The 25,378-nt window shown below is 39.9% G+C and overlaps 1 protein-coding gene across 5 annotated transcripts in view; it reads left to right on the plus strand.

The window, feature by feature from the left end:
• Positions 1-25,378, plus strand: part of RSU1 (Ras suppressor protein 1) — a 104,945-nt gene that overhangs the window by 25,164 nt on the left and 54,403 nt on the right. For all 5 annotated transcript variants that reach the window (XR_010469992.1, XR_010469993.1, XM_065050911.1 and 2 more), the window contains exons 5-8: positions 2,324-2,442; positions 3,976-4,058; positions 4,329-4,443; positions 19,089-19,221. Coding sequence is in view for 3 of the 5 variants with exons in the window: in XM_065050911.1 (XP_064906983.1) it covers positions 2,324-2,442; positions 3,976-4,058; positions 4,329-4,443; positions 19,089-19,221 (450 nt within the window). In the remaining 2 variants the exon portion in view is untranslated. The remainder of the gene's footprint in view (positions 1-2,323; positions 2,443-3,975; positions 4,059-4,328; positions 4,444-19,088; positions 19,222-25,378) is intronic.

Consider the following 25,378-nt stretch of genomic DNA (forward strand, 5'->3'; position numbering starts at 1 on the left):
AACACCAACAGACAGGTCTGGAACCACCGTTGCCACCTTCATGTGTTATGTGGTCCAAGATCTTTCAGATTATATGCCCTTACTTCTTAATCCCCTCCTTACCCATATCCTTCCAGACACAGGTTTAGTTCTGCAAAAAGGAGTTCTGGATCAGTGAAGGTGAAACTGCTCTGCTCTGGTAGTTTGGGGCTTTGGGGTAGTGGCCAGAAACCCTCCCCTCATCTGCGGGCCATGTGTACACACTGGGCATCAAAACAACCCTCCGGGCGACAGGGAGAGCTTGAATAAGAGCACAGGTGATTTGGGGGAGTATTTTGGTGCAGAAGGATCAAGGAGTGGGGTGGGAGCACTGAAAGCTTTAAAAAAAAAAATAAAATTGGAAGGCAGGTGTGGCACAGTTTCTGTGGCACAAGCTCAGTGTTTGAACTTGCGCTGGTCAGGGACTTTCACCTGGATTTCTTTCCATGCCAAAGAATAGATACGTTCTGTCTGTTGTCAGCAGGGAGAACATTTTCTCTCCCTGTTCCTTGCTTACAAAAGGGAAGGCCATGGGAGCATTTACTCTTCTTACCAGTGAAAAAGGAGCTGCTTTCTTTAGACCTCTTTGATGCAAAGAACAGTTCTAAAAGCGGTGACAAGTCTGCAGTAGCAATAGTAGAGAATGTCTTTCTGTATTTTAATAGCTACTGCTGTAGCAGTAGTACTATAGATGTAGGGCTTTTCATTGGGGATGAGGAGGAACAAGATTTAATTCAGAATTCAGCTACAGAGAGCTGACCTCTAACACTTCACGTTCTGGTGAGGCTGGTTTATGCAAAAGTGGAAGAGAAAAAGGACTATTAGTATCTGAGAGTCTGTAAAAGAAATGTAGGTCCAGTCATCATGCTTAGTCCGGAGGTGCAGCTGCTCTTGTGTTTAATTCCATGTGCCAAGGGCTTTTAGAAGGTAGGCTTAGTGAGTGCCCTGGAGATGTCTTGCACAGTGTTTGGCAAACATTGTGTGAGGTGGGAAGGGAAGGCCCTAGAGACTAGAGTGAAAAGTCATTATTTTTGAGTACCAAACTTTGTTAATACTATACTTTGAGTTTTCATAGTTTTTAGCATTACATCACACTCTATACATTCACATTCTGTCTTCTCTTGACTTCAATCATGGCTATATCTATTTATCACTTTTGTGTCAGAAGAAGAGTCAAATTAAGAATATATTTAGAGATAAAGTGAAAGGTCATGATTGTTTCCCATCAAAAGAATAAAATCCAGTTCTTCATATTAGCTATCTGTTCATCTTCCTGAGGATGCCTGTTTTCTCTGTTCCACTTTCAAACCCAAGTGACAAATGAAGTGATATCTATACAGGCGACCTATATGTTTGGTGTACATACACTAGGGACAGGAGAAATTATGGGCTGGTAGTTCTTTTCCATTCCTGTGATAAAGCAGGCAGAGCTCTAGTTTGTACACCAACAGTGAGGTGCTATGAATATCATCTCCAGCTCCGTGCCTTTCTTTGTCATTTCAGCAGCTCTAGCATTTATCTGCATCACCTTGTTCAAGACCTTTGAGGTCAGAAAAAAGTTTCTGTAGCTTGTCTACTCCAGGTTATCAGAGGACCCTTTTTCTCCTGTTAGCTTTTGCCATCTTCTGGCTTTTGCCACTAGGAATGGGTGTTCTAAACCCTCTGAGGCTGGCTGAAAGAACTATATTTAGACTAAGCCTCATCAATCAGAGGGCTGACACCTTATTTAAGTCATGCTTAATTTGCATCAACAGTTATCTAGTGACACAGATTTGCTGTTCTTGAGAAGGGGTTTGGGCAACAGTCATCAGTGAACACGAATACTGTGCAGTCAAGGTGCTCCTTGTCGTATTTGGTACCATGGTGAAGAACTATGTGGTATGGGGGAGTGGCAGGTGGCAAAGATGCTTTGCAAAAGGGTAGTTTGTAGTTTAGCTAACAGGTAGGTCACCTACCAAGGACCAGCTTGCTCAGTGGCACACTTTAGGCTGACCATAGCTTTAGGCTGAGCATAGCACTGTGGCATGGCTCTCCCTTTTGCTTCATGTTTCAGGTGTGGCTGTTGACTGACATAACAGATGGGATCCCTGTTGAGTACATAAGCATTTATGGGACTAAGAGGTGAGGAAGGTCTCTGTTGCAAAAGGCTTACTCAGTATCTTGTAGTATCAAGACCTTTTCAAAACAAAAGGCATTTTTGGTGTAGATTACATTTTTTAGAAATAAAACTCTTGTTGCCTGTATTATTCCTACCAGACAAAGTGACCACTAATGTCATGTTCTGTTTTTTCCTCTTCACCTACAGCATGAACAGGTTAAACACCTTGCCAAGAGGATTTGGCTCTTTACCAGCGCTGGAGGTTCTTGACTTGACTTACAACAACTTAAATGAAAATTCTCTACCAGGAAACTTCTTCTATCTGAGTAAGAAACTTTTCTGAAAACTCTACAAATCTTCATGATATGGTGCTTTGCTTTCTGCAGTTGAAATTTATTTGATGGAGACCAAACTCAGACAGAATTTTTTCTGATATTTATGTTTTCCTTTGAATGTCTCTTGAATATTTCTACATAGCTCAGCAGTATTTATCACTGATATATAGTCATCTGACACCATTGAACATGAGGAGACTTGGTTAGTAATGGTATATTAGTTTTCTTCTGAGTAATATTTCCTTGAATCCCACACTCAGCTAAACTTAAAACCTCATGGAAGCTTGCAAACCTCAAGGGAAAGTAAATTCTTTTGTAAGGCAACTGTTGTGTGTTGACTCTGGAAATAATTGTGTTCCTTACGCTTCATTACCGGGATGGTTTTAACAATCTGTTGATGTTGAAGTGTCTGGTATGTTAAAACGTATGCAAAGGTTACAAAGCTTGGCACAGGAAGGGTAGAGCTAAGCTGACCTTTGCACATGTTAAAAATACATACTCAGGGTTAAAATAAAGGCATTGTACTACATATGTGCAAAAGGGCTGCATTATGGTTGCCTAAGCAACTTGAATTTTTGCAGTTTCTGGATTTCAGTGATTCTGCTACCTTACTGGTCTTTTCAGTGAATTATGCTGAAGTGGCTGCAGAATCAGTGCATTTGGCACCCCAAGTGACAGGCCAGGGGAGAGGAAGGACGGCGGCAGTGTGAGAGAGGTTCCATGATTGTAACCTGACAGAGGGAAATTTTTAAGTCAGCGTTATTCAAAACAGTCACATATAACAAAAAGAGGATGAGGAGTAAACTGCATAAAAGAAATAGGATCTCCTCTGTGGTAGGAAGGAGAAGTTTTGCTGACCTGACCACCTTCCCGCTACACCCAACAGGCTTTGTGAGTCTCTGTTTTAATTTTTCTTTTTTTTTTTTTTTAATTTTCTTCTTAAACTGTCATGCATGCTCATTCCATAACAGCCAGCTACATGGTTGTGCTGCATCATCTTTTTTTTTTGTGAATTTTTTAGAGACTAAATGTGGAAATTACAGATTTTACAATTTATGTCTTCTGGATTACTCTCTTTTAAGATCTCGTTCCCAGTGTTAGGCTGTGCTTTCTCTAGAGCTTAACATAGATGTGTATTTGTCCAGAAAACTCAGATGATTTTTTTATGTTTGTTTAGGATGCAAATTTATGTAATAAATAAGACTCAGGGTAATAAGGAGTAGTGACTGTATTCTGACAGCTGAGCGTTGAGACTATGTGCCAGAACCTGCTAGAGTCTACTATTGTAGAAATTGTTAACTGTGCCAGTCCTTTTGAATATAGATGTTTTCCTGAACTCACCAACAATACAATACGCCAGTAAATCTAAGTTTGACCTGCTTGTTGTTATTGTGAGCCCTGGGTATGTCAAAGGCTTTTCACCAAGTCAGGGTTATTAATCAAACCTGACTCCCTTTTATTGATTAGACCTCAAATGGTTGGGTTATATGCCACCCTGTTTATATATTGCTATTTAATTTGCAGCCACCCTGCGTGCACTCTATCTAAGTGACAACGATTTTGAAATCCTGCCGCCAGATATTGGGAAGCTCACAAAGTTGCAGATAGTAAGTAATTTATCTAAATTCTTGGAAAATCAATTCACTTTTGCAACGCTCGTAGGAATAGAATCTAGTCAATTTGAGGAGTCATAGGGTATGTTTGCAGGAATAGACCACTACACCTGGAACTGCTTCTTGTTTATCAGCAGACACTTGTAAATAAATTGGAAGAATCGAGTCCTTAGGAGAAAGGTGGGGGCAGAGGAAGTAGAGTTCTGTTTTAAGCTGCTTTATAGTAACGGAAAATTGTTCTGACTACTTTATATTCACTCTTAGCTGAGTCTTAGAGACAATGACCTGATATCACTGCCTAAAGAAATTGGTGAGCTCACTCAGCTCAAGGAACTTCATATCCAGGGAAATCGTCTTACTGTGCTGCCCCCAGAACTAGGTAAGGTTATGGATGATCACTTATTTATTTGAATAATAATGATAATGATGCACTGTGTTTCCTCTGAAACAAAAGCAGTTGTTAAACTCTAGGAAATTATTATGCTTAAGTTGTCATTGCTGCTAATATTTAGTTTCCCTTGAGAAACACTCATTTTTCACTCCTGCTGGATATGAAAGAGGGGCCAGATGATGATATGTGTTTGGTTTTATTAGCTTTTTACATGTTACATTATCCTGTGTATTAGTACACCTGATTGCCAATTTGTATATAGCATCTAGCTTTATACATCGTATCATAAATATTTGGTCTGCAAAGATATTTTTGTCTCAGGCTAGGTTGTGAGAACATTATTTGGATATCCCAAAACTATATTAAGCAAAACTGATAGCAGTATAAGTGGCTTTTTGTGACTGTTCCAGTAAAAATGGAAGTTTGTTCAATTAGAGAAAAATATATAGCTAAATTAGAGGAATTTTTCATTTTTGTATTTCAGGAGCCTAAATTCCTTTAGTGGGTTGACAGCTCTTTCACTTAAAGCAGTGAAGCTTATTAACATACTTTGAATTTGTGATATTGGACATTTAAATATGATTACAAGTGGCTTATTTCAACCTATAGTTTTTATTTGAAACTTAAGTGTCTATTTTGCTGAATTTGCGTTGCAGTATTCCACTTTATGGGAGGGGCATTAACTTCAATAGAAGTTGTCCCTGTTTGCCCCAAGCCAGAATTTGGTTTCTGATCTTTCATGACAAACTGCATAAATATTTTGTTGGGAATAATGTAGCTGCAGCAATTATCTGCTATACAAACACCTGTTAAACAGGGTTTACACCTTGTGTCTTGTTATTGTGAACTGTTACGTAGGGAAACTTCTTTGTTTCTATTAGTACCTTCCAAATAATAGTTCCAATAACTCAGAAGGTTAGTGACTGAAGTCAGCATGGTAAAGCAGAATTATTTGTTGTCATAAAAACTTGCTTTGACCCATTAGAGAGTGTGGCAGCTGTGAGCATAAATGTGACCATCTGCAATGTATGCTTTTTGTTTTATACAGCAAAGGAAAGCGTCTACTATTCTTTTCTGTGAGGTGGGGGAGGATGTTTGTTTTGTCCCTTCTTTGTTTACCCATCATGGGTTTTTTGCCTTTATCAGTCTAGCTGATACGATGCTGAGTGTTTTGGGGCTTTTGTTTGTGTTTGTTTGATTTTGTTGTGTGGTTGTTGTTTGTTTTGATTTTTCCCCACCTGTTTTTCCTCACTACTGGTAGATGAAAGTTGCTCTAATTTCCTTAATTTCAGGTGTTTATTCCTTGACACAAGTATACTTTATTTAGCTTTTTGTGAAAGTTATATTTATTTATAAAGCCTCTTTCGGCAGCAATAACATTTCAGAAGCCTCTACTATCTGTAAATGTACTTTTCTGTAGCTTCCTAAATTATAGCCTTGTTTTTATCCAGAAAGTGGAAGTTAAATGCTGCACTGAGTCTAACCACCTTCTGTGGCTTATTAAATGTTCTAAACATGCTGTTGCCTTACAAGTATAACAGCAATTCACTTTAAGTGGTTTTACCATCATTGTCCAAAACAAATGAAAATGTTTGAAACAAAATTCTTGATGTTTGTTTTGCGGTGACCTGCAAAACTCGAGATGGCCAAGGGAAGCATTTCTCGTCTTAGTTAACATTTGTTTGCGTTATAGAACAGTATCACAGTCTGGCAGAAAAAGGACTTGTAATTTTTCCTCACGTGATCAGGATGAGGTGGATTGACACAGCTTGAGTGCTTGTCATCTGCATTCTTTGTTATTCAACTGCTATTCTATAAATTATTCTTTCCTCTTCATGTATTAATTTACCAATGTTTCATTTTATGGTCTTACCCAAGGGCCTCATTCACGATTGGCTGGTGTAATTTCTATTGCAGTCTATGCCACATGTAGCACTAGAACTATTTCAGATATTTAAAATGGCTTAGATTTTTGGCATACATTTCCAGAGGACGTTACACTGAAGTCTTGATTTGTAAGTTGTGCAAGTTGCAAGCATGTTTACTGTGCAAAGGAATGTTCTTGCTTGATTCTTAAACATCTAGGTAAACATTTAGGGAATGGATGTTAGTAGGTGGAGCACCGAGCTGGGCTTTGGAGGGTGTGTTTCAGGCTGGGTAGGGACAAGCCGCAGACAAGCATGAATCTACTGAACGGTTAAGAAAAGTCTCTTCACCTCTGCAGCCTTGTTTTCCTTTCTGCAAACCAGGACAAGTTAGAGAAGCACAGCTTTGCAGGCAGCTTTACAGTCGGCCAGGGAAAGGTGGTATGTGAGCGTTACACCCTAACGAATGGACTCCTAATGCCATAGTCACCATCTGAGAGAAAAGCAATTTTATCTGCTGCCTGAGTTCTGCCTCCTAAATTTTTAAAACTGATTTATAATGTAAGGAAAACTATCCAAATAGTTTGTGCTGAGCATGTTCGATAAATAGCTTTTCAATGAGCAGGTCCTGTTTGCATTAATTGGAGGTACTGCTGTTCCATTTAAAGTAAACAGTCTTTCCTCTCTCATTATCACTTTCATAATTAAAGGTGCTGAAGGCTTTTGATTGGCTTAGTTTGGACAATGGTGGACAGCAGAGTCATTAGATATTCATTTATCAGGGAGATGGCCATGATAAAAACACCAGAATAAAACAGTATAATTGACTGTGGGGTAAGGAGGGGTGGTATATTAAACTGGTTTTTAAAGGTAGTGGAAATAAGTGCAGAAGAAGGCACGGGGAGTAGGGCATGAAAAAAAGGCCGCAGCCAGCCCCTGGGATCACGCTTTTGGAGTGGAGATACCAATAAATAAAATCCTACAGTCTGCTCTTAATTTCACCCAGTGTGATTAAGCATGGCACGTGTCAGCACGAGGGCTGGGGAAGTTCAGTATCATCCTCCTCTGTGTTTAGCAGAGAATACCTGTTGCTAATTAAAAAAATATATCTATTCCTGCCCATGAGGAAAGGAGGGGACTAGAAGAGGCCACGGGCGCTCTGGGTGAGAGTGCTTGTCTGTAAATACAGTACATGTGAGTGATGAACGCAGGAAATGGCTGGGAGTAGGTGGGTGGAATTTGCAGCTTGTTTTTATCGTTTGTCTCTCGAAACCCCGTTCATGAGGAATGGTGGTGGGCAGTCATATATAAACTTTAAAGAAGCGCTGGCATTTTTTTCCCTAGCATTTAAAAGGTTATGTGCTGCATTGCGAGACAAATAAATCATGATTCACTGCAACAGCGGAGTTGCAGTCAGTTATATAAATTGCCAGGGAAGCACTAAATCTGTCACTTTGTGTATTCTGACCATTTAACAATTGGGATGGTGTTTGGAAAAAAAAAAACTAGTAGAAACAAAAATCACGTAAAGTGGCACATGGAATTAATAAGATCAGCAATGGTGTTTTAAGTTCATTGTATGGTTATCTGTGTGGACCCGTATGTGCCACGTAAAAGACTTAGTGGAGTCAGGAGCATGAGAGTAGTATATGGTACAGAATATTCACAAAATTGCAGCTAAATGTAAACAGACACCCAGAGACTGTAACTAGCTTATTTGTAGGTTTGTGATTTTGATGTGAACACAAATGGCATGGTTTTTAAACCCCAGATTTTATGTTGACTCTGTTTGTTACTCTGCCGGCAGCACACCTGTGCGCACACACGTGCACGGAGTTCGCTCCTATTTATGCATGTGGGAAGAACAGCATTTTCTAAGGATACGTTTTTAATTACCATCCTCTTTTGCCGAAACTGATTGTTGGCATCAGTGGCTTTTCGGTATACTATTCAATACTGCTCTAGTTCATCAAACAATTTCCTCAGGTAAAGGGAGACACTGTCAAAACTGTCAAGTTAGGTACATACTTGAAAAGTGAAAAAGTCACATTTTAAAACAAACAAACAAATAAACAAACAAAACCAACTTGGTGGGATAAGTAGCCATGTTCTTCTTTAAGGAGGGTGAAACATTTTGTAAATTAAACCTCTATGTCAGAATGGCTAAGTAATGCTTTAATCATTCTTTAGTTTTGAACAGCTAAGTTATCTTCTGTGGATAAAGGATTGGCTTTAAATAGAAAGTTCAAGGAATCCTGCCAGAAGTCTCAATATTTCCATCACAGGAACCTGAGCAACCTGATCTGGTTGAAGATGTCACTGCTCGTTGCAGGGGGGTTGGACTAGGTGACCTTTGAAGGTCCCTTCCAGCCCAAACTATTCTATGATTCTATGACATTTTAAAATCTTGGCTTTTGAGATGATACTGTAATTTGTTAATTGATGGTATATTATGCAAAATAGTTTCTGCCAAGTTAATGTTTCTGTTCAAGTTAATGTTCACCAAAACAGCAGTTTATTTAGGTTATTATAATGTGTGTGTGCAAAACCAGGAATCACTTATTTCTCAAAAGGTATTTATTTTCTAAACATGCTTGGTATAAATGCCAAAATTCTCTGATTTCAGTATAAACTGTCACAGCACTCTACACAATGCAACACTACTCACAGCTGTAAATACAGGTCTGTGGTGCTTGTTGGAAGCCTGAACATCGTGGGGCTCTCCAGACACCAGCTCTGAGCACTGGAACAACTAATTGATACCATACTATTTTTAAAAGAATTACCTGTTTCTACTTTTGGAACTAAGGCAAAAGTGGTATTAGAAAGTAAGGACCTTTACTAAACTTCCCAGTAGAAAAGCTAAATAATTTGTTTTCTAGGACTACTGGCTGTTACTAGTTGAGGAATAACAGAAAAATGTACATACCAAGACAGGTCATGAACAGATTATGTAAGAAAAGCCTATCTGAAATCTGTGAATATTCCTATTGTCTTTCTCATTTTAGGCTTATTTTAAGTTAAAAACAAACAAAACCAACACCAAACCACACCGTTTTTTCTGTAGTTAGAAACCAGGCTGATTCACAGAGAACTTGATTGGAATTTAGGTGTATGGGAAGAGGGGACAGCTCTGTAGTTTCATTATGCACAGAAAGATGTTGTCTATAGCCCATCATCTAGATTTACACCACAGGCATTTATTTCCTTACACTGCTGTAATTCTTGCCAAACTTTCCAAGATTCAGATTTGTCCTGACGTTAGTTTTAAAAATATGCAAGTCCTACTGCTGCTTCTCAGATGGCTACAGTGTGTGTGTAGGCTTTCCTGATGTTGACTGTACTCTGATGGTAAGTACCATCAGCATAATAATGATGTTTCTGTCAGCAAATATTTCATCTGTTCTTTCAGAGCTGTGGTAGGTAAGAGTACCATAATTAGAGCCAATCTGAGCAAATGTTGTTGTTAAATTTGGTTCATTTTACATGCTTCATAGTACTTAAAAGCGGTTTTGCTCTTCTAAGTGCTTGGCAACCTGTGTTTGAATGGAAGTTTCAAAGGTGCAGGGCAAACACAATACAGTGAATCCTTTTTGTGCTCATATTTTTAAATTAACTAGATTTTGGTCTGATAGGGACCCTTCAGAGAGAGAATGCTCTGAATTCCCGTGTAATTGGGAATCCCAGGGGACTTTCTGAGGTTGGAAAATATGTGCAATATGTTTCAAAATGAATTGGGATGCTGATCCTCTAAGCTTGTAATACTGCCTGTGCCATTAAAACATCTTTGTAGTTAAACTACCTTGACATCATGTTAATTCCTTTTGTTCCAAAACCCTTTCGTCGCATAGTGTGTCTCTTGGGTTTCTTCACTGGGCAGACTTAGCAGTGACTGTCTCTCAAAACTGGGAGGAGTGGCTGACACGCCAGAAGGCTGTGCTGCCATCCAGCGAGACCTGGACAGGCTGGAGAGTTGAGTGGACAAACATTTAATGAAATATAACAAGGGCAAGTGTAGAGTCTTGCATCTGGGGAGGAGCAACCCCAGGTTCCAGTATAAGTTGGGGAACAACGTGTTATAGAGCAGTGTAGGGGAAAGGGACCTGGGGGTCCTGGTGGACAGCAGGATGACCATGAGCCAGCACTGTGCCCTTGTGGCCAGGAAGGCCAATGGCATCCTGGGGTGTATTAGAAGAGGGTTGGTTAGTAGGTCAAGAGAGGTTCTCCTTTCCCTCTACTCTGCCCTGGTGAGACCACATCTGGAATATTGTGTCCAATTCTGGGCCCCTCAGTTCAAGAAGGACAGGGAACTGCTGGAGAGGGTCCAGCACAGGGCAGTGGAGATGATTAAGGGAGTGGAGCACCTCCCTTATGAGGAAAGGCTGAGGGAGCTGGGTCTCTTTAGCTTGGAGGAGACTGAAGGGTGACCTCATTAATGTTTATAAATATGTAAAGGGTGAATGTCACGAGGTTGGAGCCAGGCTCTTCTTGGTGACAACTAATGACAGGACAAGGGGCAATGGGTACAAACTGGAACACAAGAGGTTCCACTTAAATATAAGAAGAAACTTCTTCTCAGTGAGGTTAACAGAACACTGGAACAGGCTGCCCAGGGAGGTTGTGGAGTCTCCTTCTCTGGAGACATTCAAACCCCCCTGGACACCTTCCATTGTAACCTCACCTAGGTGTTCCTGCTCCAGCAGGGGGATTGGACTAGATGATCCTTTGAGGTCCCTTCCAGTCCCTGACATTCTGTGATTCTGTGATTGTCACTTTGCTCCCGAGATTCTGCTCAGCACCAGACATGTGTTACACAGGGCCGTGAAGGAAATGGTATTTCCAGCACAGCATGGCACCTTTCGAAGGCAGAAATTGGTGAAACTTAGCAATACTTGTTGGACTTACAGGGAATTGTCTCTGTCTTAAATTAGGAACGTAAGAGAAATGAATTAGAGTCGTAAGTAATTTGAAATAACTTCAGAAAGACTATAGGAAACATTTTGAAGGAATTTCTTGAATTTTTGACAAAATGCTGTTTCTTCTCCTGTTCCCCTTAGCTACCCACACGGCTGCATCAGCCGGGTTCGTTGCCTTGGTACCTGGATGCTGAGTGTGGTGGAGTTTGGCTGTTGAAGGGGTGTGATTTCTCATGTGGAAACACAAGCCATTAGTACTGTTGTTAGGTAGGAGTGCCTGCTGTGCTGCATTGAATAAGTTTCTGTTTATGGCTTTCATCTATGAATTTTAATATTATTTACTGTTTCTACTACTTGTCCTGAGAAGGTTTGTTGTGTGGAGTGATGGTAGAAATTGCCAGGGCTCTCTTCTTGTTCTTGAAGAGTTAACCACTCCTCCTGTCACCTGAATATGGAAATGTGAGTTTGCCCAGCCAGGTTAGGTCTGTATTCTGCCTGTACTTAGTACCTGAAATGCAGTTTAAGGGAGAAGTTCACCATTTCATGCATTTTGTTGTCTGTCCCAGGTTTCATCTGCAGTCCTGACACATTCTGGAGTGAAAGTCTCGTTGTGCTGGACTCCCCATACCTTTCACTTCCATATAATGATTCTGGCTGGCCTTTGGTATGATGCTGGAATTTTGTATACATATCTCAGGACTAAATTCACTTTGTTTTGAACTCTCTTCTGTGAAAGGTTGAGCTGGGCATCTTCCCATAGGATTGATTGTAATAGTGGTAGCTGCAGCAATACCAGTTTGCCCTGTATCTATTCACCTTTACATCAAGGGTAGAGAACTAGAGATTTAGTTGGTCTGCTCTTACTTTGTGTTTCAGCTGTGGGCATTTTGCTAAGAGTGGAGGCAAATGTAGTAGATATTCTGGGATCACACAGAATAATCAGCCTCTATTTAACCTATCAAAGGAAAGAGTGGGAGGAGACTGAGCTGCCGATCCTCCCGGGCTCCATGAAAAGCGAGCACAGGTTCTCCTTCTCCGTTGTGGCTGGGCAGAAGCAGCAGTGTTTGAGAACTAAGGCAGCTCAGTTCAGCACTGAAATAAAGAATGAATTTAAAGTGAGCCATTTGAACAAGACACCACTGGCACATCTCCATTTCTTGATGTTTTCAGGTTTTTTTCTGTTTGAAGTGCCTTTGTTAAACTTTTCAGTTACCGAACTGACACAGAGATCATGTATCCAAGTGAACTTTCAAGTTGGGTTCTAATCTCTGAATTTATTGTTGGAAATTATTGGTTACATCTAAGAAGTTGTTGGAATAATGTGTGATGTTACAGTACCTGAACTCCTGTTTTCTGTCCCTGAAAATAATCGTAAAACTAAGGATGGGCTTAGGCTTTGGTGCCTGGTTTTCGGATTGCTCCTTCAGCCTTCTTCTGCCCTGGGGCTTCCCATCTGACGCTCACAGGTGAGGCTGCAGATGTTCCCATCTGTGTGGTCAGAAAAGCAGTCAGAGGAAGACTTGCAGCCTGCTTCTGTTTGATGGATGCTGTGGTGCTTTTGTTTGGTTTATTTGTGTGTACTGAATCTGGTTTCTTCTTATTTGAGACTTGAACCTGTTCCCCTGTTACATAAAACCACCACAAATGCGGTTTGGGGGTTCTCTGAAGTGCTGGTGGCTCCAAATGATACTGTCAGACCTTCTTCGGTACAAGGATGCAGGGTGATGGGGCAGATCTTTTGGAGGCGCTTCAGTCTAGGTTTGGATTTACTAGTTGTTTTCTTTTAGTGCATAGAAACTCATAAATAAGCAAATGTATGTTTTTGACATATGCTATGGAGCTGTAGATTTGTTTATCATACTGAATATTTCTGTGAACGTTTCTGCTGGTTCCAAAAAGAACGAGTCACACTTATATACAAGAAGTCTTTGCTCTCTGTTGTCTTACTGCTCCATTATAACTGCAGTTTAAATCTGCGTTCTTCTGTTAATAATCATTCAAAAGTGATAGAGGTCTTCAAAGCAGAGATGATCTTACTTGTTTATAGGAACGATCTGAGTTACCAATCCACAGCTTACATGTGCTTAAGACTGGTGTAAAAGTCATTTGCTTTTGATAACATTTTGTGACATAGAAATCAGTATATATTTTCATTTTTTTACATAGATTTTAAGACATCATTCACAATAAATTGCTTTGGTATCACTTTTGTGACATAATAGTGATGATATTTCTTCCACCCCCACACTTAAACCAATCTCTTTCTCTATGGAGACAAAGCACATGCCACAAAAGTAATAAAAATTGTAAGCCCTGTGGTGTAAAGCAAGTCTAAAACAAGCCAGGACAGACATATTTTTACATATAACCTAAGTTTAAATTTAGTGTGGTGGATTGGTCCCTTACTTAGCCTTTAATAAAATAGGATTCAAGGGTCTTTATATCTAAATAAAGAAATAAAAGTAATTTAATTCCTCCTGTCCTTATGTATGACGGTGATAGAATAAGAGCTTTGTGTTGTAAAGGAACAGAACATTTAAGTTGCAGTCTTCAGAGAAATTGCTAAAAGGGATGTGTTACAGCCTGAGGCCTCTCCTTGAGGTCAGTGCAGTAGAGTGTTCACTGGAAGGTGACTCAGAGCATCAATGGGACACAGATGTGAAATTCCACAGTATACAGGCTAAAAATTATTTCCATTGATTTTAATGAAGCTCCACTAGGGATGAATTTAAACCATTACAAAGAAGCGTTGATCTGGCATTTTAGAGCTAGGATCATGTTTCTTGTGCTGAATGCCAATGTTCACTTCTCAAATGTCAAAGTTGTTTAATTACCTTATTTCACCTTTTAATTTTTGAAAGTATTTAAGGTGTTTCCAAGGGGCATTCAAGTGGAAAGGACAAGTCAGGTTTGTGTTTGTTCTGTTTTCTTATGTTTCTATTGAAGTAATGCCCATGTACCTAGTCATACCTTACTATACATTCATACATTGGGTAAATATTATACACTCTGAGTATCATACATCACAAGAGGATGAGGAGCTTACAGTTGCAGATAAGAGGTGCTTGCAGGCTACATCTAATGGACAGGGAGAGCCTGGGAAGTCTGGAGTCACCCTTGGTGAAAGTGATAGGCAGCGTTATCATTGGCTCTGATGCTTATTTTCTGCAAACAAGACTGCGGGAGGCAGCATTTTATTTAGTTTTATGAGCTCTTTTCTAACCTTTGCAGGCTGTTGAGTAAAATATGAATGTTCACACAAACCTCTTTTTACTTCAACAGCACTGAAGGCAAATTACAAGAATCATTAACTAACATGTTTTAGATCAAATGCAGGAAAGATTTATTGAGAGAGGTGCAGAACTGTAGCTACCTTTTCCCTTTAACATCAGTCACGATGAGATGTGCCCAGTGTCACAGGAGATGTCCCTTCTGTCCACCCGTGGCTGTGGGAGCTTTGAATTTAAGCAGTGATATACAGTATTTTTAGTCAATGGATGGCATAAGCTACAATACATGAATATTGAAAATATGCATGCTTTGATTTTGTCCTCAAATTTTCCAGTGTTTGTTTTGGTGTCGATCTATTTACTGTAGCTTCCACGTGGCAGCTAACAAGACATTAGGGCAGCAGGCAGTTTTGAGGTCTGTGCAGTTTACTAGGTTGGCACAGGAACAATTTTGTTTTAAGGTGGGTTAAACACAGTCACACTGATCCAATCAAACTTAATGGTTCAGGATCATTTTTAGATACAATGAGTGCTGAGACAGAAAAAAAAGTTGCCGAAATCAGATATTTTTAGGACCACACAGCTGGCTTCTTTTAGAAGGCTTTTTGGTCATTCTGTGCAGGTCATCCACAGCAGTGAGCTGTTAAACATTTATCTTTGCTCTTCACTTTTCCAGACTCTGTTCTCTTTTTAGTGTCTGCTCACTGGTCGCAGCACGTGTCCACTTTGCCTTCTTCCTACTTGGAAATCTATGTCTGTTCAAGGTAGAAAGCTTAAAAAAGTATCCTTCAGGCTTGGAAATCAGAAGGTTCCTTAAACATGTTAGGGATATATAGTTTTGATTATTTATTTATAAGAATAATTTTAGAAGTGCTCAAAAATAATTTGAAAAACATTTCTGTGATCTAGAAAAAGGGCTGTGCTGACTAATCTTAAGGACAACCTTTTCCTCTCTTACCAGAGTCCTGTGACTGTAATGCATTTCAGTGGAGCTGGCCTCTTTCAGTATGGCAAAATAGCAAGAACCTTAAGTCCATCATGAAGAAATACAATTTTAGTTTACTAGTTTACTAGGCCAAATTGTAAAGATGATAAATATTTTTAATAGGTTAATGTGCATGGAAAGAACAGACCCAATGCAATCTCCAATCCTAATATATTTTGTGATTCAATCTACAGTACTAGATTTTTACTAGAGGCAATTTTGTATTTTGCTTACTAGAAATATCCAAGGGATTTAATGTGATCTGTGTAGCAGAAGAGTATATAAATTTCCTAAAGGCCTGGGGACAGTGTTCTGCTGATACTGCTATTAGACAATACGCATGAAGGCTCATCTGCCATGGCTCTTTCCTTGGCCCATGGCTCTGGTGCTGCAGCGATGGAATTACAGCATTTCTGCGCACAGTGCTGCCATAAAATGCCTTCTAGGCAAGGAGACTGTTCGTAGGGGTACAGGGACACATCTGTGAGGTGTCCAGTCACACAGCAGTCCTGCAGTGAGTCTGGCTCCAGAGCTGTCGCTTCAGGTGGGTTTGATGATCTCTTCCACACTGCTGGCCGCCTCTTGGTGTGCTGGCGCAGAAGGGTTCATGCAGGGCTCCTGTATTTGGTTGCCCCCGCACACCCTGTTCCTCGGATGTGGCTGAGACTTTGGCGTCGTGCTTGGGACTCCTGGACATCCTGTGACCAGAGCAGAATTAAGTAAGCCCTTGATTCACACGTGGTTTAGCTGTAAGCACAGAAAGGACACCAAGGTATGGCCACAAGCAATGTGTGGTGACACAGCAGTGACACGTTTCCATCCTGTCTCTGTTTTGATGATATGGCTTCTTAGTTCTCAAGTGGTTTGCTATGTGGCAGGAGTGTCAGACTCCATTTCCTCCCTAGTGGGGCAAGACTCTATGTGACTTCTTATCCTGCTTAATTTTCTGCCCATTTCTGTCCTTCATTTCCAGATGGATATGTCAGTTTTGAACAGGGAGGAGTTTAAGGTGTCTTGTGCCCCATCCTTCCCCCTCTATGTGCAGCAGCACTCCTTTACTCCTCTGCGGAGGAGCATCTGCTCTCTTCCTGGTGCTTGCCACAAGGATAGATGAGTTGTTCCTTTTCACACTACAACACTTGCTGGTGGCAGCTCACCTCCAGCTCCAGCTGTAGGGGCTGGTGGGATGGGCTGCTGGGCCAGCCAAGCCCTGGGCAGAGAGGGGCTGGATCTCAGTGCAGATGCTCGACTTTCAGGAGCCCCAGTTTCCCCTGTAATTAGATTAATTTTACCCTTAGGGCCTCTGCCTGTCCCTTGCCTCTGAAGGTAAAAAATATCTGCACCTGCCCCCAGTGAGTTTTGGGGAAAAACAGAAGTTGGAGGAAAATGAAGTGATTACTTTGGCATGGGGACCTACAGCTCATTTTGCTTGAGCAGTCCTCTTTTTGCTGTAAGATTTCTTGGCTTTAGTAGCATAGTATTTATTGCAATTAATTACATTTAAATGGACCATGTGGTGTTTGGAAAGGAAGTGGACAGACTGCACTGTGGGGATGGAAACAGACAGCAACATCTCCTGGGTGGTAAATTCGTGATGCAGCCCCAGAGGAAAGGATTCAGCTGAGACCCTGGCTATTGAGATTTTGAGAATGTGTGACTTATTTCTGTAAGCAACATTGAATTTGACCCATGATGGGGCCAAGCTTGCATCCCCAATAACTATTTTTATTAGCTGTACACAGATCGATCATTTTACCTTGATGCAGTACTTGCAGAGCTGTAATTACAAGTGAGTACTTACAGCATTGGTAGTTTTGGAGAGCAATGTATGTGGTTTTTTGCAGGTAATAAAATGGAAAATCCAATTTGCAATTGCAAAGCAAGCCCCCGAGTGATACGTGATCTTCATAGCAGCACCGGTCAGAGGGTTACAGCTAATCACAGTGCTGGCTCGTTCCCCGGTGGCCTTTGCCTGAAAGCTGAATAGCAGAGCAGCATGAGCCCCCGCCTTGAGCCAGCGTAGATTTAGACACACCAGTTTCTAGCTTATTAGGTCCTCTTTGTCACAGCACTTAATCCTGCTTCCTGATCCTTGTTAGAACAGGGCTGCCGAGTCCCTTAATAAAGGAAACGGGTGCAAGGCTCCTAACGAGGCGCACTGAAGCGTGAGGCAGCAAGGGCAATTGCCGCTGACTGACAGGGGGGTGAAATGCGCCCTCCCCGCTGTTATGCCAAAGAACCAGCTGCAGACAGCTGACAGATGAGCTTGCCGAGGTAATGGTAACTTGCGGATAGGCCAATATGAGATGCATGACATCTTTTCACAGGGTATAATGGTCTGTCTTTAATTGTGTTAACCCTTTTTATGGAGAGAAACAAGTCAAGGATTGGCTCTAATGCAGAACATGCACCGTGCTGGTCAGCAAGCACAGTGCTTGCAGCAGGTCCCATAGCATGTGGGTTCATGGTACTTACATAAATGCCTTAATTTTGAAAAGCTAGCATGTCAGGTTGACTTAAGATTTCTCTGGCAGCTTGGCTTGGTCCGTCTTCAAAACCTTCTAATTTTTTTGTTTGTTTTCTGTGGTCAAAGATTTATTATTATTATTATTATTGTTATTGCTATTATGATTAGTTAGTTTAGGTTTCTGGGAGGAGGGTAGGCACCTCTTCATCGTAAGATTCAGAAAAATAAATTTTAAAAGATAGCACAGATTTAAAGAACAGAAGAAAATATTTCAACGGCTAGGTCTTCCTGGAATTCAGCTTGTTGTATCCATAGTCATGAGGAATTTCAATAAAGCATGTACTGTTTGGCTTTTGGGTGGTAAACACAAAATGAACAAATGAACAAAAAAATCCCGAGCAAACCCCTAATAAGTCACTTTAAGTCTTCATGTCAACAGAATAGGTAAAACTGGCATGTTGCAAGAATGACCTTTTTTTGTTTTCTCAGTATCGAGAACTATAACTACAGATCAGTGGTAGGATCTGGGTACAGACAACATGTTGGTCACTGGGAAGGCCAAAATTCTTGTTGGCCGTCGCTTGTGGACATGATGCTTGGAGCAGTGATGGAGAAATGCTGTGCAATGCTAAGTTTCAGCAGAGCAAACTCCTACCACAGCATCGTTCTCCTCTTATTCCTGCAAGCCATGGTGAAGAGGGATACTTTGCTGAATTGTCTCCTGAAGATATGTTTAGTGGTTATGTGAGATTTTAATGCCATAGCAGAGCTGGGAGGTTCGGAGTTGGGAATCAGGAAGCCCCAACTTCTACTGCAGTTGTCCTGCCCATGCTGGCTGAATTTACCTGCAGAAGGACAACCCAACACCTATGCACTATTAAGCACTGCTTAGAACTAATTTGATGAATAAATATTATAATGCCATGGATTGAGTTCAATCCTGTTGGGGATCGTAGTAGCACTGTGAAGTGAATAGGGTGGAACTGCATCCAGTATGGTGGGAACTACTATGACCTCCTTTCCTTCTTGGCTAAGACTGAAATATTTGCTTTTATTATGGTTATATTCTCTGAAATGAATGAAAAGTTTTATATTCACAGCACAGTATTTCTTTCAAATTTTTTGTATTTAATTTTTTTTTCATATATTGTTTTGTTTAATCCCTTTCAGGTAATCTGGATTTGACTGGTCAAAAGCAAGTCTTCAAAGCAGAGAACAATCCTTGGGTTACCCCTATTGCTGACCAGTTCCAGCTGGGAGTGTCTCATGTTTTTGAATACATTCGTTCAGAAACATACAAATAGTAAGTATTACATTTTGTAGCTGTGTTGGGTTGTGTTGTATTTTCCTGTAGCATGTTTGGCTAAGTGTTGTTAACTACATCCTTCTTTCATAATCCATGCAGTAGCTTGGTATTCAGGGCAAATATGCAAACCTGTACATTTATATTAAGGAATTTTGCTAAAAAGAAGGTAAATAAACATTATTTAGACATGTTAGGGAAGCACAAAGACTGCTTGATATTGGCCTGCATTTGTTCCTCATTTCTAAGAGCTATTAAGTAACATAAGAGATGTAAAAGAGCAAGCATGACAAGCCTTTGGGCAGTACTAATTTTAAATATGTACAGTAAGGTTTTATAGATTGAAATAGATATTTTTAAAAGTTTTTGAATGCAAGTTCTTATGTTTTGAAAGAGTTGTCCAGAATTTAAACCTGTTTTCATCTGAACTGGTTTACAAAAGTCTACAGTCCTGGTAATTCAAGTACAGATACTAATGTTTTCTTCAACAGTGTAAGTGGAAAAAAATAAAACTTATGCTGGGACTTCTCTATTTTAATTCAAAATTTTGTGTACAAATGCAAAGCATTTGTTAAGAAAATACTCTCTTTAATCATTTTACTGAAAATAAATCGTTCAATTTCCATGAAATTTCCATGTTCCCAGGCTACAGTAAAACATTACAAGTTATTTTTACATGTCTGAAAACAACCTTGGTACTGTCTGCCTAGAAGCAGTAGGTGTTACAGCAGATAGTACAAGTTCTAGGTTGGAAATTTAGTTTTTGCATTTCCCTTTAATTTAAAAAAATATTTTAATCATTTGTAAGCATTTCTGTCATTTTTTTTTGATGTGGTAGCTGTCTGAGCTTAATTACCAAGAGAGAGTATTCACAAGTGAAGGTCTTGGGATTCCGGTTAAGTAATTGAGATGTACATTTCTATATGAAACTAAGTGATCCAGCAATGGCTTTTGTAGGCTGTTCTTCATTTACAGAATTTAAGTGAAAAGGATCACAGATGGGAGAGTGGTTACAAAAATTGTGTGTCTCAGAAATGTCCTGATATTTATGCTGTAATTTGTGTTCTCAAGATAGACTTAAGTGGGCTGCAACACCCTTCTCCCAGTAGTACTCTGTACTACAGACATGGTGTAGGGAAATAGCTGTCTAGCTCCTTAGACTGTCCCTTCCCCACAATCCTCTGTGTAGCTGCATATGGGTTTCTTCATAATTTTTTTTATTTTGAATTTTGGATCTGTTTTTTTGAGAAATGTACATTAGGGGCCCTTTTGCAGTTCTCACAGCTCTGGGCATCATGAGGACAGCAGTGTTTCAAGGGCTGAAGTGCAGTTTTGAGAATTTGACCTATATTCAGTTTGGGTGGGGGCTGTTGTTGTATCTATAAGAAAAAAAATGTGTAACTATGCATATATTAAACTGCTCTGTCAACTTTTCTTGTGCAATCAAAATTGACACCAAAGGTTCTGTAATTCATCACTTGCCTCAACTATTGCTCTTTAAATTATCCACGTTATGTTTAATGTCTTGTTCTTTGCTGAGGTGTAACAGTGTCTTGTTGGCTAATTGGCTGATTTTGATTTTGTTCACAGCCATATATAAAGCCTGTATAGTTAACAGTGTGAGCAAAATCCGACTACCCATTATTGGGGGTGGGGGAATAGAATCATAGAATCTTTCTATGGCTCATGCATTTTGATCTTAGCAGCTTATTCAGTTAAAATGTCATTACTTTCAAAGATTAGTGATGAAAACCAAAAGCATGCAGATGTTAATAAGTAGATTTCATTTTTTTATTTTCAGCATATAGCCAGTTCATATTTAAACCATAAATTTAAAATATCTGTGTAATTTTCTTAGAATCCCGCAGCAACTTCTTTTGTTCCCTGATTGTATTTGTTTTACATGCTATAAAGAGAGTTTGTGGATTTTCCTGCTGAAAAAAGATTGTCCTTTTTATTTCCAGTTTCCTTTAAATATGTGATCTGAGAATTATTTGGATGCCACCTGCTACAGACATTTTTCTGTTTGCATTTGATTTTAGGTGCTATAACTCATGAGCAATGGCATCATCTAGGTAACGGGTCTAGTAGCATTATTGTGCACAAAAGCAAATAAGCTGTGAACACAGAAGAAATGAAAACTCTGTTTTGTGATGAAACTTTGATCTTTCTCTGCTAACAGCTATAGACTTTCAACCTCTGTTTTCTTTCAGAGCTTATGCCTGGGTAGTGTATCGTTTTTCTCATTAAGCAAATCACAAGGTTGAGATGTGAACATAATAGTTTTCTCTGTAGATATCTAACTGAGCAAAATTGAGCTTGATTTTTTTGGATCATTGAGCTAAAAGAAAAATATAAAAATTAGCTTGCAACATTTGAAGAACCCAGACAGCTTAACTTTTACTCTGAGGTAAAGCTGACAAAGGTGGTTGGATAGAATGGTGTTTAGATAACCTCACTTGCAACACAGAAAAAAGAACAGCTCACATACGTTCACAGCTGACAATCAGATCAGTAAGTTTACTTTCAGGTACTTTCATAAACCAGGAACTATGTATCTATATCGCAGATGGATTTTGAGCTCCAGCGATGGTAATTGTCTCCCTATGCCCATTGCTTTTGCTGGCTGATTGCAAATATTGATTTTACATTGTTTACAAGCCTAACATTGTCTATACTGGCTAAGACAGAGAGGGTGTGCTCATACAATCACAAGTGTCAAGTTTCAGGGGTTTAGCAAGTTACATTTCACTAAGTGGGTTTATGCTAATACAATTTATTTTGTGTTTGCAGTGACTAGAGCATCCTATTTAAGTTGCTGTTATCTCAGCCAGAAAGTGGTAACTCGGTGGGTCTTGGCAATGGACTCTCTCGCAGTCACGTTACTAAACCTTGAGGTTTCTACTGATGGCTGTCACAAGCCATAGCTGTAGGCTACAGTCAATATCGGAGCTTTCAATTCAGATTCTGTGTGGCTGCACTTGTGAAGCAACTACCGAATAGATCACAAACGTCTTCTTTCTGTTGTGAAATGTACTGACTGTTTCAAGCATATTTAGTGAAAAATTACACCCCATTTTTAGCTTTGTCTTAGGATATTCATGCTGTAGTGATTAATTGGTAAGAAGAGATGACACCCGTGAGGGATGATTGTGTCTAAAGATAAAATGTCATTTGTCTCACATACTCGTACATTTTCACACTCCTGTTTTATATGGTACCGAAGTACCAAGTATAAAAGTGGAATTGCACTTCAGAAGCGTGTTAGTCAGCTGGACCCTCAGATCAGCTCTTCTTACTCTGTAGCTTCTTTCATTTCCTTTAATTTCCTTACCTTTCATGAGAAATTATGCCAGGTGATTTTTTTCAACCCTCATTTTTCAAGGAAGACTTGTGCTGACAGAAAGACAGGCCATATATTGTGGCAGAAAATGTGTGTGGAGGGGCTCCTAATTCTTAACAGGAAATTCAGCAGCTCTTGGCACTTTGCTAGCTTTTGTTGGCTAAAATACGCCCACTGCACGTATCATCCTGTGACAGCATCATTTGGAAATAGGTCAATTTGCCAAGTAGATAAGGATTTTTAACCTCTGACTGCTTTCTGAAAGTTTAGTAAGCTGAATTTTGGCTTTGATTCTATAGATACTCAGAAGGTGCCATTAAACTCCCCGTGTGGTGTCATGATAGTGTTGAAAAGCAGTTAAAGAACTTGCTCAAACAATAAAGGGTAGTGGCAACCTCATGTTCTCAAAGGGCTTAACTAAGTGTTTTATTTTGCCTTTAGTCTACTTTCAAAGTGACCTTTATGTTGTAAGCATATTCTCAGAGGATTTTCTCTGTCTAGGGCACTGACAAAGAGATGATGGGTTGTATGATTTAGTGGTTACAATGTACTGAAACAAGTGCAGACAGACAGGAATGTTTGAACGAAAGCGGTGAATTAAGTTCCTATGAAGATCAGAAATCCTGTGATGCTCATCAGGATCAGTGTAAGACAATTAGTGATTTGATTAAGACGAGGTAAAGCTGAGATGTACAATTGGTACCAGTGGGTGGGTTTGGTTGCTGACATGTACGGAGAAATTAAACCAGAAAGCTGCTCTTTGGGTACATTTCTGTCATTAATCACGTGCTGTTGATCAATCTTCATATGAAACCTGTTCTTTGCCTGTTTGTTCTTGCAAGAGAAAGGGTAGTGCTTTTGCTTGTATCACAGCAGAGTCTATTGCAGTCGTCGTCACCTGATAGTATAATCTCAGCTAAAACAAAATAATTTGCTAGGTCCTGAGTGCTTAGAGTAGCACTCAGACTTCTAGCATTTTTAAGCTGCTGTTGAACCCAGCAATCACCTTTTAACACTTTATTTAATGATTGCTGTCTCCCCATTTGACCTCCTTATTCCAGTGGGGCAGAATTATGATAGAACAGTCACCATTTGTCAGGTTTCTAGAACGCAGGTTTTCCCCACAAGGCAGTCAATTTGGAGTCGAGAGTCTCGACAAGATGTGTTGTGAAAGGAGGTAAGTTGCACTTTTCACATTTCCATGAGGAAAGGTGGTAGAAGAGCAAACCATTTTAAAGACTGCCACATCAACTCTTAGCAGAGGAAATGGTTTGATAAATGCTATGCTGAGCATATATTGCTTGGCAGCATTGTAACACAGGCTTCCCTGGACAGGCTGCTCTGTGCTAAGCATTGTTACTGAAAACCTCATTTTATTGGCAGTGACAGCCTGGAAGAATCCACTCTTGGTTCAGTCTTCTATTTAGAGACAATAGTCCTGCTTGCTTCTTGAGAATGAATTCTTGCATTGGACCCCCACTGTTATGTAGCAGCTGCTTCCAGGGCAGCAGACACAGGTCATGAAGTAAGAAGTTCTCCTTCTACATTGTATTCATGAAGAGTATTTCAGCATTTATTTTTAACAACTAGAGGAGACTGGCAAGATACAGAGAGTAATGCACTAGAATACAAATAGTATCCTGAAATAATTCCTGTTCTCATTCCAGTTGTTAAGCTTATTTAGTTTCAGCTGCATGGTTGGTGCTGTCCAAGATGTAAAGATGATGTTCAGTAAAACCCCACCTATCACGGAATGGAAAAGGGGCCAGACAAGTTAAAAATCCATGTGTTGGAGGTTGGGAAGCACGCCGGGGAAGTGGGAGTTAACAGCAGATGAGATGTAGGCACCCGCAGGTTGAACTGTTAATTGCAGAGATTGTCCTGGAATGGTGTTATTTGTGCAGCAGTCATGGACCTGCAAGAATTTCTTTTTTTAGCACAAAAAGCAGGAGTATTTAAGTGACGTTTGCTGATGACACAAAGCTGGCAGTGCAGAAGAGAATCTGCACACCGCACAGGAAGAATTGGCAAATGAGGGGGAAGGCTTAGGTGTATTAGCTACAGGTTTTCTGTGAGCCACCGGTGTGATATGCAGGAGTGAGAGGAAGAGAAGCACAATCTCCAGAGCTGGGTTTAGAGAGTGGGAATTTTCCAGTACAGAAAAGGAAATATTACATGGTTCTGGTTGTCATTTTCATGAAAGATTAATTCAGGCAGGAACAGGCAAAATGAGGAGGAATAATAGGATGATAAAAGGAATGAAGAGCAAGAGGAGATTTAAAAGGTATTTGGTCTATTTAGCAAAGCAAAGTCTGATAACAGAGATCTGTGCTGTCATTGGGAGGGAAACAAGGAGGAACAGGTTTCATTTAAGGTATTAAAAAGAGAAAGGCTGGGCATAAGAACAAATAGAAATAAGCTGCTTGGGTATATATTTGAAGGAAGGTGTCTAATTATTCAGGGAGCAAGGTAATAACCTGATAGAAATTGCCTTCTGACGGAAGAAACGAAGGCCAAAATCTCACTTGTTTCAAAACGAGCTCTGATCAGTTTGACCAGGAATAGATGAGATGATTTCTCATGGCAGAGGATGGCATGTCTGTCATGCAGGCAGATCTTTGTGCTCCTGTATTCAAGTGTACTGATTTTTGAGTGAAAAATCTGGGTGAAACCCCCTATATTAAGATAGATCAATGGTAGTTGAACTGCACAGTTAAGGGAGACAAAGCTCCATTGTTTGCTAAATAAGGCAAAATATTATTTTGCATATTCTTGCATTTAGTAACTTGTTTAAATAAACATGTATGGCAGTTT

Source organism: Columba livia, chromosome 2 (genome assembly GCF_036013475.1).
Source record: "Columba livia isolate bColLiv1 breed racing homer chromosome 2, bColLiv1.pat.W.v2, whole genome shotgun sequence".
Lineage (NCBI taxonomy): Eukaryota > Metazoa > Chordata > Aves > Columbiformes > Columbidae > Columba > Columba livia.